Source organism: Schistocerca piceifrons, chromosome 3, assembly GCF_021461385.2.
Source record: "Schistocerca piceifrons isolate TAMUIC-IGC-003096 chromosome 3, iqSchPice1.1, whole genome shotgun sequence".
Lineage (NCBI taxonomy): Eukaryota > Metazoa > Arthropoda > Insecta > Orthoptera > Acrididae > Schistocerca > Schistocerca piceifrons.
The window spans coordinates 254,995,517-255,013,985 of record NC_060140.1 but is presented as its reverse complement, the minus strand read 5'-3'; the positions used below and the strand labels follow the sequence as shown (position 1 = coordinate 255,013,985).

Sequence of the window (18,469 nt, the reverse complement as noted above, 5' to 3'; positions counted from 1 at the left end):
TTTGGAAAGGAGTTACATACAGAAGCAATGTATCCTTTCTTATAGCACATATTACACTTTTCCTGGGAGTTGGGACATGTGGCCTATTCACTTTGAATGAAGCACTATGGGCATGGAGGCAGCGGAGTGTGACATCATTGCTGTTGTGATGCAGACTGTTGTTGTTGCAAATGATGATTACTTATAAGATGCTAAGACATTTGATGGACTGCTGCAATGGCATCTACATTCCCTTGAAAACTGACTGAAAGCTAGAAGGAGTGAGAGGAACTGATTTCTGAAACTTTGGACCAGGCTTCTATCTGACTACCTGCAGCCCATGAAACTTCAAATGACTGAGCCGTGTTCAATAATTCTGTTAGAGCAGGAATTTCACTGTTGAATTTCCCTATTTGAAGCAAGATGTATGATTGCATCATGAACCATATGACCTACATGGTACTCCTCATGAACATTTGTCAGAAAATTACAATGGTGGCTATGTAGTTCTGCTGCCCATGCCCCGTATGACCGTTTTTGCCACTTTTGGCAGTGGTAAATCTCCACACAAGCAGCAATAATGTGAGTGTGTTTGCAATGACAGGTACAAAGTAACTCATACATCTGATAAAAAGAAAGACTTGAGGCTTCTGCCTAATTTTCCTCTCTCTGTCCTCAAGGACTAGGCTGTGTAACAGAATTTCAAGTTTATATTATGATGGAACAATCTGCCTGCCTCCCTTTTTTCCAGGCCTACCCAGTAACTTTACAGGATCAAGTAAAAGCAGAAGTAGATTGTCTTCAATCCCTTGATGTTACTGACAGAACAACTGATACATGTGAGGTTAAATCCACAACAAAAGAAGGACCTTGCACAAGTTTACATCTGTTACTGCAAATGCCTCGAAATGTTGCTGAAGGCATTTTTAATTTGTCTCAGGCTTTTGCTGCACCATGTTATAAAGTGAATGGTAGTGAATATGTTGTTGACAGGGCTGTAGGTTGTGCCACTGAAGTCACTGTACTGGAAATAGTGACTGTCAGCACCTACTGTTGCGTGAGAAGAGATTTAAGCACTGCCTCCAAGGAAATTAAACTTAAAGGACCAATGACTGAAGTAGAACATGTGGCGTCGAATCCCATCCTCATGACCAAAAACGTGTTCTAACCCAAGAACACTGTAATTTATTGCTTGAACCATACACAAACATGGAAGACAAGGTACACTACAATTAGCAATACACAAGTGGCTGGCCGAGCCTTGTGTTCCAGCCTATATAGCCTTTAGTTCCATCAGGAGGTGCAGCCAGCAGACTGTGCACACAACTGCTATCATATTATCAGGCCAGATGACCCATAGTGGCCAAATTGAGCACAAATTTCACATGCAAATTATGAAGCAGCACACCCACAAAATTGGTGCTTACAGCACAGTCTTCTATCATGTTCATAACTTCACAGCTGCCAACTGCAGCTCTCAACTGTTAAAATTCTGCTTGTGCTACTTTGAGGACATCTTTGAGTTTTAACATCAGATGCTCTTTCTCCATAATCGTGAAGTGATAGACACAATAACTATAGCATCAAAAGGTGGCCATAGCCGATTGGTTCACAACACGAATGAAAGTGTAAGCAGTCTTCACTCTGCCAAGTAGTTCTCATTACTGTTTGGCAGCTTTAAAACTTGTTCATTGTGACAATATTTTTTTAGTCTCATTTATTTTTTAGTTTAGTAGGGACTATAGGTTATGCTGGCTGGGATCATATGGCAATCTCTGCTCATATTAATAAGTCCATCTCAGAATCTTTCCTCCAGATTAATCTTCTTGCTCACACCAACAAAATCCAAGCACATCCACGTTGTACATGCTTCCCAAAATCCATGAAACCAACAATCCTGGATACCCCATGTAGCTGGTTACTGTACTCTCCCTGAGAGAATTTTCAATCAATTGCCCTTAGCCTAGCCTCTCATATAAAAGATATGAAGCACTTCCTTCACTGAATCTTGACTCTCCCCGTCCCATTGCCACCTTTTACAACTACTCATCACTCTTGATACCATTCACCAATATCCTCCAACCTCATGGTCTTGGTGCTATCAAACATCCCTCTCCCAATGCCCTTATGACTCCAAACTGACCAACACGTTCTTTATTCATCTAACTATTTACATCCTCACGCACAAACAATTCTGAAGATTTTGCTCCCATGAGGATCCACAGTCTCTAAGTGTTCATTAAAAGCATACATTGTCTGGTGTAGGCATATTGTGCTCTATTAAAATAATACTATTAGCTAATTTTGACCATGAGCCATTATCAAATGCATTTGCTATGTAATGTACTACATATCATGCTTATCACATCCTTTTATGTCACATACATAAATCATACCCCATAATAACATATTTTAAGTGCTGCATCCTCACAACTCTTGTTATGATGGAGTACAACTTCTTGTTTTATGTATCTGACATAAAAGAATGTGATGAGTATGATATGTAATACATAACATAGCAAATGTGCTTGATAATGGCTCACAGTCAAAATTAGCTAATAGCACAATTTTAATAATGCACAATAGGGCTTACAATGGACAGTGTATTCCTTTATTAAACAACTAATTCTCCTTTGAGGGGAAGATATATTAACAAATCTGCAGCACACCCATGGGCACCTGTATGGCTTCCTCTTATGCCAATCTGTTAATCAGCTATCTAAAAGAAACCTTCCAAGTCTCCCAAAACCACAAACCTGTTGCCTGCTTCAGGTTCATTGATAGTATCCTCATGACCTGGATCCAGGTTCAAGACATCCTATGCTCATTCCTCCACAGGTTCAACACCTTCTCTACAATTCACCTCATCTGGCACTTCTCAGACCAATGTGCCACCTTTCTGGACATTGACCTCCAGTTCTCTGAGGGCTCTGCCCATAGTTCTGTCCATATCAAGCCCACTAACCATCAACAGTATCTGCATTTTGACAACTATCATGCTTTCAACACCAGAAGTGCACCCCCATAAAGTCTATCCAGCCATGGGCAGGGCATCTGAAGTGATGAGAATTCCCTTGCTCAGTATGCTGAAGGTCTTACTCAAGGCCTCCCCAGACAAGCACTATCCTCCAACCCTAGTCCACTAACAGATTTCCTGTGCCATATCCTCCCACAACCCTAATCCTCCCACCACCTCTAAGCACTAACTGCAAAGGAGCACTCCCTCCTACATCCCCCCCCCCCCCCCTCCGACTCAAAAGTCACCCAGCATCACCCCAGAACTAAAACAACTGCCCCATTTATTCAGATCCTTCACCATGGCTTCCACTATCCATCATCATGCCCAAAAATGAGGGACATCCTGCCTGAAATCCATCCACCTTTCCTAAAGAGATCTCATTCTACTCCAGGCCCTTAACAGGCTTATCCCATCCCATTAGATACAAGTCTGTCTATGAAAGCAGTCGTGTTATCTATCAAATCTCCTGCAACTTTTCCACAGCATTTTACGTGAGCATGACCACTAACCATTTATCCACCACAATGAATGGACATGCTGAACTGTGGCTTAGAGCAGAGCTGATGTGCTGCTGAGCTCAATACGCTCAATTTCGATAGCTGTTTCACAACTTGTACCATCTGGATCCTTCCCTCAGGCCTGGCTTTTCTGAACTACATAGATGGGAGGTATGCTTGCAACTTATCCTTCTCTCCTGTAATCTCATGACTTCAAACTCCACTAATCCCCTGCACTCATAACCTCACCCTAACAGTCTTCCCTTCCTCTATTCTGTCACCACCTCACTCCACAAACCCACATCATCATCGTCATCATGTGCTGCATGAACTCACTGGTTCTGGTGCCTGTGTGTTGCCTACCTATTCCCTTGCACTGACTGCTCTCCTTCAAGAGCTATTATCTTGTACAGGTCCAAGCTGTCACTCACCTTTCTGCAGCCTTCACTTCCACCTCCCATTTCTTTTCCTGTCTCACTTGACACAACCTCACACCCAAGGCTACCTGAAGTGAACTGCAGCCCCATCACTATGTTGGCACAATGTGTGTACTGAAGCTAGGAAAAGGATTCATTAGTAAGCAGTAATGTTCTTACTACAATGATACCTGTGGAAAATCATTAAAACATTGGCTGGTATGGAACCATTGAAAGTGTGCTGTACCCCCAGTGAGTGCACAGTTGATGCCTGTGGCATCTGAGTGCCAACTGCTGTAGATGTTTTGGGATGTATGTTAGCTGTGATGTAACACAGAATCCATATGGTTGTAGTACTACTGTCATTCCATTCCCATATGTTATTGCTTACTCTAAAGCCAGCAGATGACATTTAAATCTACAGTAATCACCTTTGTAATCAGTTTTGTGCCAGCAGGTTGAGTGTACCCATATAAAATTTTGTAGTTTGCTGTAAATCTAGCATATGCCGATCTGTTGTTCAGTGCATGATTACATTGGCATTTCAATGTCGACACTTTTGATGGGATTTCCCCACTTGAGGGTTTGCTGCAAATACCACTAATAATGTTTCAATGTACACGCTGTGATCACTGTCAATTTTGTAACTTCATGCTTTGCTGTTAGATTGTAGTGCTCTTACAGACTGCAGTAAATAGAGCAAAAATCATAAATAAATACTGCTAACTTTCTCGGTGCCTACCCAAAGTACAGAACAAACATAATGCTGAGAAATGGTAAGTGTTTTGAAAATGTTCATCAGGTAGTATGAGCGAAGAGCCATGATAATACAACACACGATGGACAGCCAACAAGTCTTGAATGTAGCTGTGGTTAATATCTAGCACTAACATGATAGGCTATCCTAAAATCATCTTTGTAGTCTGTAAATGGCTAAGGACATGTTCCCTGACCGACTTGGGTTATTGTATTAACATCTATCTATAAAAATGGCGATACAAAATTTATTTCTATTAAGGACCCATTTCACTTCTTCCAGTCTTTCAAAAATTTGTAGGAAAGTAGCCTATGATGGAATGCTGACTCATTTTTCTGAGAATTGTTAACTGGCTCTCAGTTTGGCCTAAATAGAAGTTTCTCCACTTAGAAAGCACTACAAAACATCATAAATGAACTCCTTGCAGAGTGAAGCAAGAAAAATTATCCTCTTGTTACATTGTTACCTTGCCAAAGTCTTTGATTGTGTACATAAAAAAAATTCTACTTGGGGAAAGTAAATGTTATGGTATTAGTGGCATTCCTCTTTCATTGTTGGCATCCTACACCCCTAACAGAAAGAAGAAGGTTATGGTGATGTACTGTGTGATAGGAATACAACTATTCTTCCATGAAATTTTGGTCAGACTGCCAGATGCCAATAATTTGCTGCCTCATGGTAGCAAGTTACTGATATCCAGCAACTTGCCCAAAATTCCATGGAACAACCCATACATTGTCAAAATTTTAAATTCTGCAGGAATATAACTAATCTCAGAATGGGGATACACAACATGTGGTATCCTACAGGTTTGGTACTGAGTGCACTGAGGTACTTAATCTGCATAAATGGTTTTCCAGTGACTTTAAAGACAACTAAACAACTGTAATGTTTGCTGATGCATTCTGATCAATGGCATTCTGAAACTTTCTGGCAGATTAAAACTGTGTGCCAGACCAAGACTGAAACTCGGGTCCCAAGTTCAAGTCTCGGTCCAGCACACAGTTTTAAACTACCAGGAAGTTTCATATCAGCACACACTCCACTGCAGAGTGAAAATCTCATTTGGGAATGACATTCTGATCAATTGCATAAACTCATTCTTAACAGACACAGTCACGATGAGAGCTTAGCAGGCCTATTATTGGTTCACAGTAAACAGTGTAAGTGTTAATCTCACAAAGACTCATATTATGGAATTTTATACAAGCGAAACTAACCCTTTATCATTATGCATAAAAGTTAACGGTCATTTCCTAAATATTATACTGTTTGTACACATGAATAAAATAAATGGAATAGCATGTAAATTTCATTGGGGTCTAGCTTGGTACCAAGTTAAAGTGATTTAATAGCTTCATCACAGAGGCTGGACATAGGATTGCACACTAAACCTTATTTTTCATGTATGGTAAAGTAGGGGATCAGTCATGCATCCACAACCAAGCTGAGGTTGGATGAAGGTTCTAAAAAGGGAACAGACAGGCTCAGGCAGATCTCCATAAGGTATGACTAACCTTGTTCTTAACAGGCTTAAATAAATTGTTCTTGGTATTACTTAGCTATGTAATGACTGTAAAATTACAATCAAATTGTAGGCTTCATACACTTGATCATTTCAAACAATGCTCTACCAGGAATGCTAAATACAGACTAAGTGGCAGTTAATACTTCACTTCGAGGTTTTACATGTGCTGATAAACAGGGTAAAACAGTGTATTTATTTAAAATGTTTATCATGTTGTATTTGTCGATTAACACCTTTCATTGCCTTAGCCATAATGTTCACCACATATTGTTTGTCTTCTGTGATACTGAAATGCTTTAGGGAAAGTTTTAGCTTATTTTACTTTCATTTCTTCGATTCTAAACAGTAAAAAATTAGGTTCTCATCCAAACCACTTCTATCACTATTATATTATCAAGTTTGTGGTAGTAGAAATTATAGAAACAAAGTTGTAGCTGAAATCTAAGTAGTCCACCAAGTGATTTTCGATGTACTTGTACATATAAAAACTTACGTATCCATGGAAATAAGCTTCCTTCTCTCTGCAGCATATGATTTCTGTAGAAGGCCTGAAGTTGGTACTGATACAATGTCAGGGTCAGCCACATAGTATAAGCTATCAGCAAAACTGAGCTTTAAGCTTTCTATAAGAAGGTGAAAGTAATCAGCTGAGCCTTGACCCAGTGCTGAAACAAAAAAACAAAAATAAATTAAAATTATAGTTGCTTGTTATAAGTTATACATTTATTGCCAAATCATTTCAACAGGTTTAATCATCTCAAATTGTTAAAAGCTACTTGGAACTTTGAGTCTCAAACTTTTTATTTTGTGGAGATTATGATCACTAACAAACTTAGACAACAAATTCGAAAAATAGTGGAAATTTGCAACAAATGGAGGCAATGAACACTGCCGCTGAAAGGGAACATAACATTAAATGATATTTATAGAAGGTGCAGAACACAATATTACACTGCAGCAGTCGACTTTGTAACAGTTGTGACCATGTGCTTCCAAACACTTCCTTCGAACAAAGTGAAAAAAGGTGCAATTGTTATACAAATTGTGTAAATAGTTACACTTTGATTAAGGGAAAATGATTTTCCATAGCAGATATTGCTGCCAAAATATTTATAATGCACAACTCAAACAATGGAAAATCCAGGATGGAATGTAACAATATTATGAAAAGGAAAGCTGCTACTCTCCGTATAGTGGAGATGCTGAATTGCAGATAGGCACAACAAAAAGACTGTCGCAAATAAAGCTTAAGGCCATGGGGCATTCATCAAAAATAGACAAAAAACACACACACACACCCATGACTGCAGTCATGTGTATGTGAGTTGGGTTTGTGTGTGTGTGTGTGTGTGTGTGTGTGTGTGTGTGTGTGTGTGTGTGTGTTGTGTGTTGTCCATTTTTGATGAAGTTTATTTGTGACAGTCTTTTTGTTGTGCCTATCTGTGACTCAGGGTTCTGCTATATGCTGAGTAGCAACTTTCCTTTTCATAATATTGTTATAATGCACAACTGCGGCTTGCAACTAACAGTTTTCAATAAAATATGTAATGTATGACAGTGTAACCTCCAAAAAATTTTCGAAAATGTACCTTTCTTTATGTAGACAGGCACTGAAATTGAGGGGAACAATTGTCTAAATGAGGATACTAGTGCTAAAATTGTACAATGCACAAATGTAGATTACAGCTAATGCTGTAACACAAGACAAGTTTTTTTACAGGGCTCAATGTTTCAAAAAATATTCAGTCTATCATGTCACACACTTGAGTTTTGAGTCCATCAACATGAAGAGCAGTTTCAATTTTATGTAAAATGTTAGGATCTACATTTTCAAAGACAAGGGAAATACTTAAAGTCAGCATATACATGTTATAAAAGTGTAAAATGTATGGATTTTGCACTTAGTTCATTTTGTGACACCTTCTACACTAGTGTGTCAAAGATGAATGCTGTAGCATCAGTTTATCCCACTTAAAACAACAAAAACTGAGAAAGCATCTGGATAACAATGCATTGGCATAGTTTTTACATGGTTGGTTGTCCATTATCCCAAAGTTCTTATTAATTCTGAGGAAATATTGTCTACTTTGCTTCATCTTAAGTTTTTCAGTGCATTGTCAAATTCTATTCACAGTATCACATCTCCCTCCTTATTTTAATTTGCTTCCTCTGCCCTTTCCTCTGTGTACCAACTGAGTGTTAATTTACCTAGCATAGGGCATGCCTATCATATGTCATTGTTGATTATGTTCTTTAAAATATTTTTTACAAATGCAACATAATTATAGTTACATAACCTTGGTACAAATGAAATACTTGAATCATCAACAGGTTAATACTGTCATATAATACCTTGTTATTCGTAGCATTTCAAATCTATAAAATCTATCTAATCTACCTAAATCTATAAATATTTAGAGAAAGTGACAGCTTTAAGAACTTTTCACTAATTTTGTAATCAAGTACTATTTGAGCCAACACAGCAAATGAATGGAATGGAAAGACTTCCTAATAACTGATACATGGGAAAGTATCCTCTGCCTTGCACTTCATGGTGCTTCGGAAAAAGCTACTATCTCCCCATTTATATAAATAGCTATTGTTCTCCTCCTATTGGTAGTTTAATATTTAGTTGATAACTTTGGTACTTCTCAAAGAAAGTAGTTACCTACACATTATGCTACATTGTAGCGATACTTTACATTGTGCAGCTACTTTCCTTGTAGTTAACATAACTTTTCATTCCTTGAATTCAGATTTAAAAAAGAGTGGCTAATGAGGTACATTTATAATTTCCTTTTGATGTGGTTATGATTCTCATTTTATTGGTTGATATGAGCTGCTGAATACCTTTGCACCAGAATTCGTAACTTAACTCTGAACACTACAGAAGAGGGCCAAGTCAGCCTTAAAATTATTTCTGTCCTTTTACTATGATTACATATCTACATTTACATCTACATCTATCCTCTGCAAATCACTGTGAGGTGTATAGCAGAGGATATAACCCATTGTGCCAGTTATTAGGGTTTCTTCCTGTTTCGTTCATGTATGGAGCATGGGGAGAATGACTGTCTGAATGCCTTTGTGCATTCAGTAATCATTCCAATCTTATCGTCATGATCCCCACATGAGCAATTCATAGGAGGTAGAGCGGTGGGATGTCGAGGCAGTAGTGGTGGTCAGTGGTGGCCAGAGAAACTTGACTGCAATGTAAACATTCTTTATTCATTTTTTATGATGACTGAATTGTTATGATGCCACGGACATGGTCTGCCACTTATTGTGTTTGGGGTGGGTGATGTCCATATCCCATACTGATGGCATTATTTGCTCACTCAGCCATGCATGGCCCACTTGCAATGCATGGCTATGAGCAAGGAATGCCAGTGACACAAACATCCACCAGGATTCTAGTAAAGTCCCACTGCTACTGGAAGAGAAGCTTGATCTGGTGCAGGTGATTGTTGGTGGTACCATCCTGGCCATGAACCAATGCCCTCCAGGGCAGGAGTTCAGATACTGCTCTAGAGTATGGAAATGGCTTGTCCACTGTACTGCTTCAAGTCCACAGTTGTGGAATCAACCCCATGAATTAGTCTGGAGGAGATGGCTGCACAGACTGAGGTCAGCTGTTCGTTGGCCCATAATGCAGTGGAGACTTGCATGGCCCTGTCATTGTGAAAGATGCTGCTGGACTGTGTATAACTGTACTAGAACCAGAGGGTATTTATAGTGGTTAATGGCACATTTGTTGTGCTGATATGTTGCTTCCAGGCATGTAGAGGTCAACGCCTTCACGGAATAATCATGTGGAAACACCCCTCAAGCTGATTTGTAGTTTCTATGATGTTGCTGAGAGTGCATGGCTCAGCCCAGCTCACCTGGTGGTAGGTAAACAGGTTCATTTATGAAATCATATACCAGCATCTCTACACCTGCCTGCTTGCCGAACATACTGTTGCAATGGAGTTGCTTTTCTTACAGTAATGACCAAAATTAATGATGGCACTACAGAATACACCAGCATGATAATTTTTCTTGTTTAGGTTTGTGAAGACACTATTTGTAAGGTATTGTATCACATTCTCTGTGGCAATGCCTTTAGAAAAACTGAGAGGCAGTTAACCATTTTTGCTCATTTGAATGAGTCGGTATTGTATCATAGGCCACTTTCTCAAACACTTTTGAGAAAAATGGAAGGATTGAAATAATCTGTAATTAGAGGTGATTTGCTTATCTCCAGTTTTATAGAAAAGTTCATAATACAGCCTGCATCATTGGTTGATCACAAAGATAGATTAAGGGTAATCCAATCAAGTAAGCTAAAGATTTTAATATTCTGGTAGAAACACCATCATACCTAGTAGAATTTGTTGTATCCTGCCTATTCTTCAAATATGGGGCTCCTAGGAAACTTGCTTTCTCAGATTACTAGACAACAATTTAGTCAAATCATATTAATGAGTTTTTATTACAATAAAATAAATGACAATACTTAACTTTGCGAATTTACAATGATGTGTCATAAGCAAAGGGTGACATGCAATATAATCAAAGTCTTTCAATATAATGATCCCAATACAAGTGAAGTAATATTGTGGATGCTTCTATCCAGGTCACTGGTCTTGATGCTTCTGTCAAACAGGGCCATGGCCAGTCAGTACTGCCATCATGCCTGGAGAGTGGTCTTTCAGTGTGCAATTGACTGACGTCTTCTTCACAGCCCTCTCTGCTCTAATGTTTTTGACTGGCATGCCGGCACTTAACAACGGAACAGAATTTCTACTATTTTTCGAACTGACAAATTTAGCAAGCCCCTTAGGGACTGTATTTTTTAAACAAATGTCTGTTAGTGGTGCAGGCAGTGTTGCTGTTGTTGTTGTGGTCTTCAGTCCAGAGACTGGTTTGATGCAGCTCTCCATGCTATTCTATCCTGTGCAAGCTTCTTCATCTCCCAGCACCTACTGCAAACTACATCCTTCTGAATCTGTTTAGTGTATTCATCTCTTGGTCTCCCTCTATGATTTTTAACCTCCACGCTGCCCTCCAATACCAAATTGGTGAGCCCTTGATGTCTCAGAATATGCCCTACCAACCAATCCCTTCTTCTAGTCAAGTTGTGCTGCCACAAATTTCTCTTCTCTCCAATTATATTCAATACCTCCTCATCTACCCATCTAATCTTCAGCATTCTTCTGTAGCACCACATTTCGAAAGCTTCTATTCTCTTCTTGTCTAAACTATTTGTCATCCACGTTTCACTTCCATACATGGCTACACTCCATACAAATACTTTCAGAAACGACTTCCTGACACTTAAATCTATACTCGATGTTAACAAATTTCTCATCTTCAGAAATGCTTTCCTTGCCATTGCCAATCTACATTTTATATCCTCTCTACTTCGACCATCATCAGTTATTTTGCTTCCCAAATAGCAAAACTCATTTACTACTTTAAGCGTCTCATTTCCTAATCTAATTCCCACAGCATCACCCAATTTAATTCGACTAAATTCCATTATTCTCATTTTGCTTTTGTTGATGTTCATCTTATATCCTCCTTTCAAGACCGTGTCTATTCCGTTCAGCTGCTCTTCCAGGCCCTTTGCTGTCTCTGACACAATTACAATGTCATCGACGAACCTCAAAGTTTTAATTTGTTCTCCATGGATTTTAATTCCTACTCCAAATTTTTCTTTTGTTTCCTTTACTGCTTGCTCAATATCCCAACCACTGCTTCCCTTTCATGTCCCTCAATTCTTATAACTGTCATCTGGTTTCTGTACAAATTGTAAATAGCCTTTCGCTCCCTGTATTTTACCCCTGCCACCTTCAGAATTTGAAAAAGAGTAATCCCGTCAACATTGTCAAAAGCTTTCTCTAAGACACAGGCAGTGTATGTAACAGTAAATATAATGCAACTGAATTTGATTGTTTATGGATGGATTAATGTCTTCTGTCACTGAGAGGAAGTAATCATCAAACTGACAAAGGTCTTTTGGCTAAAAGCTAACTTTCCGATAATCTTTTTGTTATGCTTTTCTGTGACTCAGTATGTCTGCTATTGGTGAGTAGCAACTATCCTTTTCATAATATTGTCACATTCCATCCTGTATTTTCCATTGTTTAATCTTCAAATTTGGTGGTCAATGACTTGAAAGTGTCATAATTCCTACTAGTGTTACTTTTTGGCAGTTCAGTAAAATTTTGGTTGCTATTTTTATTTATTACTAGTTTAAAAGCAAATTGCCAGTCTTTGCACCACTTTGAAATCTTATCAAGATCTGATTTTAGGTGCTGACCACACAATTTGTGTTTTAATTTTAAATAGTTGCACTAATAATTTAATGTGTTGTATGATAGCACTGTGACAAAACCCACATAAGGGCCACATCTTTTCCTTTTCACATATGGATTTATGATCTGAGATGTTTGTACCCTTAACTACTGTGGCTGTGTGAAATCCTTGTTAGGGATACCAACACATGTTGCTTCCTTCACATTGATGGGTGGAATGCGTCATGTTATATTAATTACAAATATGTTACTATGGTGTAGCTTGATAATGGCTGACAGGGAAAAATAATATAATCTCCAAATAAAAAAATAAAGTTGTTATTTCAAAATAAAACTGGCAATGCAGAAAAATTACTCCCTCCAAGTGTGAAAACAGCACATGCTTTTTCCATGCTGGATGCTGTGAAGCTACCAACGTGGATAGAGATATGTCTAGGCTTTGGCACTGTAATAGCTGTACATATTGCTTCATGGTTATGAAAAAAGAGTGGCCGATTACAAAACTTAAAGTTCATCTTCTACTAGCAAAGGAAGAATTAGTATGGCTGAGGGCTGAGGCTGGCAGCAGCAACGTTAGTAATTAGTAAATTCCATCCTGGATTTTCCATTGTTTGAAAGTTAGTAATGGGGTAGATAACTTGACTGTGATCAAACCAGCCAGACCAGGCATGAGTTCCAAAAGCTCTGCTATCTTCAGTCCAGATACCTCCAACAGCTTCACTTCTCAGGAGTGTAGACAAAAGTGTGCAGAGAACCCAAAGAGTTCAGGAACACACTGATAAGACAAGGACAGTAGTTAGGTGGTTAACAAGCTCAAGAAAGTCCTTATCCTAGGGAGTACTAATGTGAGGGGGTTGTCTGAGCAGTACAGATCTCCCTGAGTAGTGAATACCAGGCAACTACTATTGCTAAGCCAAGCGAAGGGCTCAGCAATGTCACTAAGTAATTTAGGCTCTCTGGGGAAAGATCTTAGTGACAGGAAAAACAAGTGTAGGTCATTCCCATTTTCAAGGAGGGTAAGAGGGCAGATGCACATAATTATAGGGTTATATGATTGACATCAATTTGTTGTAGAATTATATTTTGTGCTCAGTATTATGATGTTTCTGGAGACTGAAAATCTCCTCTATAAAAATCAACATGAGTTCCACAAACAGAGCTCTTGTGAAACTCAGCTTGCTCTGTTCCTCCATGAGGTGCATAGTGTTGTAGACAACAGTGCTTAGGAAGGCATTTGACACTATCCTACACTGCCATTTAGTGAAAAAAAATGAGCTTACAGAGTATTGGACCAGATTTGTGACTGAATACAAGACTTCCTTACAGACAGAACTCAGCATGTCACTTGTAATGGAACGAAATTGACAGATGTAAAGGTACTTTCCAGAGTACCCCAAAGAAGTGTGATAGGACCATTTCTGTTTACAATGTATATAAATGACCTAGTAGAAAGCATCAGAAAAATTAAAACTGTTCACAGATGACACTGTTGTCTAGAAGGATGTAGCAATACCAGAAGACTCTATCGATCTGCAGAATGACCTGCAGAGGACTGATAAGTGGTGCAGACTCTGGCAGTTGACCCTGAACATAAATAAGTGTAACATATAGAACATACATAGGAAAAGAAATCAACTGCTGTACAACCATACTACTGATGACAAATTGCTGGAAACAATATGTACCATAAAATATGTAGAGTGACCTTAAGTGGAATGAACATGTGAAACAAATAGCAGCAAAATCAAATGCTAGACTGGAATTAATAGGTAGAATCTTCAGGAAATGTAACTCACCCACAAAGGAAGTGGCTTACAAGGCACTTGTTCATCTGTTTCTTGAATATTGTTCATCAGTCTGGGATCTCTAGCAAGTAGAAGGCATAGAAGAGGTAAGGGAGATCCGATGAGGAGCAGCACATATTGTCACAAGATCGTTTAGTCTGCATGAGAGTGTTACGGAGATGGTCAACAAACTCCAGTGGCAGATGCTGCAAGAGATGCATTGTGCATAATGGAGAGGTTTACTATCAAACTTTCAAGAGAGTGCTTTCTGGGAAGAGTCAGACAATACATTACTCCTCCCACATACACCTTGCAAAAAGACAATGATGAGAAAAGTTGAGAAGTTAGAGCTAATACAAAGGCTTACTGACACTCATTCTTCCCATTTCCCATGCACCATTTGTTAGTGTGATGGGAGAGGGGGGATTAGTTAGTGGTACCAGAAGTACCCTCCACTGTGCACCATTTTGTGGCTTACAGAGTATGGTGTAGATGCAGATGAACAACCCTGTGAAAGAGTGGCTTTCATAAATTCCATCTCAGTTACCATACCTTTGAAAGTAGAATTTAAAAAACAAAAGGAAAAGATTTGAACATCCATGTCATGCCAGTCAGTATGTGCTATATTCCATTGTACCTGAATTTGTGACTTGTCTGGAAAAAAAAAACCAACTCTCAGGAACCTCCGTAATGTACTCTGAGATTTCTATGGGTGATGGTAGACCTATAACACAGAAACCATATCACAAACATTATTGCTTGGAGTATGCTGTAGAGGAAACTGTTTCAAATTTTCTAGAAGCAGGAGTAATTCAACCTTCTTTCAGTCCTCAGTTTCATCTATAGTGATAGTCCACAACCTTTTGTTGTCAGCAGCAACACGTGAACAGTGCCTTTAGTATGTACTGCATTCTGGGTTTAGCGCTTTTCCTGCTACCATCCTAGTGCACCAAAAAGTCATCCATTTTTCTCAACTTGTGTCTGCCTCGATAGCTGAGTGGTCAGTGAGACCAAATGCTGTGCAAAGGGACCCGGGTTCAGTTCCTGGCTGGGTTGGAAATTTTCTCCACTCAGGGACTGGGTGTTTTCTTGTCTTCATCATCATATCATCCCCATCAACACGCAAGTTGCCAAAGTGGCATCAGCTCAAAAGACTTGCAACAAGTGACCAGTGTACCCAACAGGAGGCCCTAGCCACACAACATTTCATTTCTCAACTTGTGTTTGCACAGTGTTTTTTGTGTGCAAATTTTAATGACTTTCATAGAAATGACCCCAAAGATAAAGCCACAAGAAGATGACCATAAGAGAAAGAAAATGACCTTAGAAATAAAATGTATAATATTTGAAAAATGTGAATGTAGTGTGAGTGTTACTGAGTTAACATGCACGTACAACCAGTCTGCATCAACTATTTGCACCATCCTCAAGAACAAGGACAAGATTAGGGAGATGGACGCTTCAAGGGGAGTAAGTAGAGTATCTAAATAACAGTTTCATATTCTGAATGATGTCAACAGGTTGCTCCTTATATGGTAGAATGAAAAGTAATTGGCAGGTGACACTATTAATGACAACATCATTTGTAAGAAGGTGAGAGAGAATGAGTTTCGTCAATCTTGTTAAGAAGATGCCAGGATCATCAGTGGCCAAAGAAGATTTTAAGGGAAGCTGTGGGTGGTTCAAGAAGTTTAAGAGAAGAACTGGCATCCATAGCATTGAGAGGCATGATGAAGCAGCCAGCTCCAACAAAAAGGCAGCCGAGAACTTCATCAGCAACTTCAAGATGCTCATAGGTTCTGAGTTATCTGCCACCACAGGTTTTTAATTGTGATAAGACATGTGTATTCTGGAAAAAGGTGTCAAAGCATACCTTTATAACAGCAGAGGAGAATGCATTGCCCAGTCACAAGCCAAAGAAAGACCTTCTCACACTGTTATTTGGTGCCAATCCAAGCTGTGATTTGAAAATTAAACTGTTGCATGTCTGCCATACAGAAACCCCATGAGCCTTCAGGAAGTGTAAAGTCCAGAGGAGCAGGTTAAATGTGATGTGGAGGTCCAAAAACAAGGCTTGGGTGACACTTGATCTTTTTTGTGATTGGATCAATGAAGTGTTTTTTCCTTCACAGAAAATATATTTGCTTGAGATTAATCTGCCTCTCCATGTCTTGCTTGTTATGGGCAACTCTCCTGCCCATTTTCCAGGTCTACAAGACCACTCCTTGAAGAATTTCAATTTGTTAAGATCCAATTTCTGCCTCCCAAACACTACTCTATTACTCCAGTCTATGCAGCAGCAGATTATTTCTAACTTTAAGAAGCTCTGTACTAAAGCATTCTCCAAGCATTGCTCTGAGCTGACAGAATCTACCAATCTCACTCTTTTAGAGTGTCAGAAATATCACTTCAACATTGTTGTCTGTGTTAAGATGACCAAAAAGGCATGGGAAGTGGTTACTAAGAGAACTCTCACCACTGCTTGGAAAAAGCTTTGGCCAGAGTGCATTGTCAAATGTGACTCTGAGGCATTTGAGTCAGTACCTGTGGAGCCTGTAGTCAATGAGATTGTGTCTTTGGCCAAGAGCATGGGACTAGAAGTGGATAACAATGATATTGAGGAGCTTGTGGAAGATCACAGCCAAGAAATGACCACTGAAGAGCTTATGGAGTTGCAGTGTGTTTCAGGGCAGGAAGCTGTGGAGAGGAGTTCTTCGGAGGAGGAAGAGGAGGGAGTGGTGGTGTTAACAGCAAAGCAGCAATCTTCTAGTGCAATAAGAAAAATGCTGAAAGCATGGGAATTGGTTGCATCTTACATTGAAAATCATCAGCCCAATAAAGCAGTGGCTATGCTCACTATAAATTTATTTGACAATAATGCTGTGTTGCATTTCCACCAAGTGTTCAAGTGACAGCAGCATCAAATGACTATAGATAGCTTTGTAATAAAAAAGAATTAGTTGTGTATCATGAATAATAAAGTACATAATACTGCATGTATAATTTTCTTTCAATAAATGGCATGAACGAGATCAAACTTGTAATGATTTTTCTGCATGGAATCCATTATCATATTTTACATTAATTTATATGGGGTAAACTGTTTCACTTAATGAATGTTTTTCACTATGAGTAAGATTCTGGAGGTTCCACTGTACTTATTTCATTCATCTTTTCAGTGGTATGAGGATTAAATTGGGGCAGTTATCCTGGGTTTCCCTTTGTAAATGAACATTTGAAAACAGAGTTAAGCATTTCAGCATTTACTTTACTACCCTCAATTTCAGTTCCTTTCCCATTAACTAGAGACTGGACACTAACTTTGGTGCCACTAACAGGCTTTACATATGACTAGAATTGCTTTGGTTTCAGTGAAAGGTAACTTGACAATATTCTGCTGCAGTAGTCACTGAAGGCATCATGCAATGCTCTCTTAACACCCAAATGTGTTTTACACAGCATCTGTCTGTCTATAGCTCTACACTGTGGTTTACATCTATTATGCAGTAATCTCAGTTTCTTTAGAAGTTTCTTTACAGTGACTGTATACCATGGAGATTCCCTCCCATTACAAACTATTCTACTGTGTACGTATCTTTCCAGTGCATGGTCAGACTTTACCCAGAGTTCCTGTGCATGCCCCTGCCCTGTGCATACAAATGATGAAGAAAAATCAGTTGGTTATGCATTGTGTCAACTGTATCAAACTGAACAAAACTGTAGTACCACAGAGAAGGAACTTCTGGTGCTTGTTTTTGGCACTCATTACTGTCAGTACTAGTTATATGTACAACAACCTATGGTTATTACTGTGTATGCTGCGTTATGACAGCTATTACATTTAAAAGATACCAGTAGCAGACTTGTTAGGCGGGCATTGAAACTGAAGAATATGAGTTCATAGTCAAAGACAGGCCGAGCAAATTAAATCAGGATGCAGGTGCCTTGAATAGGACAATTAAGATACTACAGTAAATGATGTTCATATGGAGGAATTAAGAAAGGCACAAGACTCTGATGCCAGGGGTAAGAAATTGGCTACATCTCCCTATTTTATTACAAGAGATGATGTTTCAAAAACGAATCTTGGAGAACAGACAGTAGTTCTGAAGACTATCGCAAGCACATACTGCAACAATGTCATGATAGCATGCACATATATCATGATGCAAAAAACATAACAAAAC

At 39.0% G+C, this 18,469-nt stretch overlaps 1 protein-coding gene across 1 annotated transcript in view; it reads right to left on the bottom strand.

The window, feature by feature from the left end:
- Nucleotides 1-18,469, bottom strand: part of LOC124788079 (glutathione hydrolase-like YwrD proenzyme) — a 152,321-nt gene that overhangs the window by 41,425 nt on the left and 92,427 nt on the right. The window contains exon 7 of the mRNA XM_047255175.1: nucleotides 6,690-6,861. Within this exon, the coding sequence (XP_047111131.1) occupies nucleotides 6,690-6,861 (172 nt within the window). The remainder of the gene's footprint in view (nucleotides 1-6,689; nucleotides 6,862-18,469) is intronic.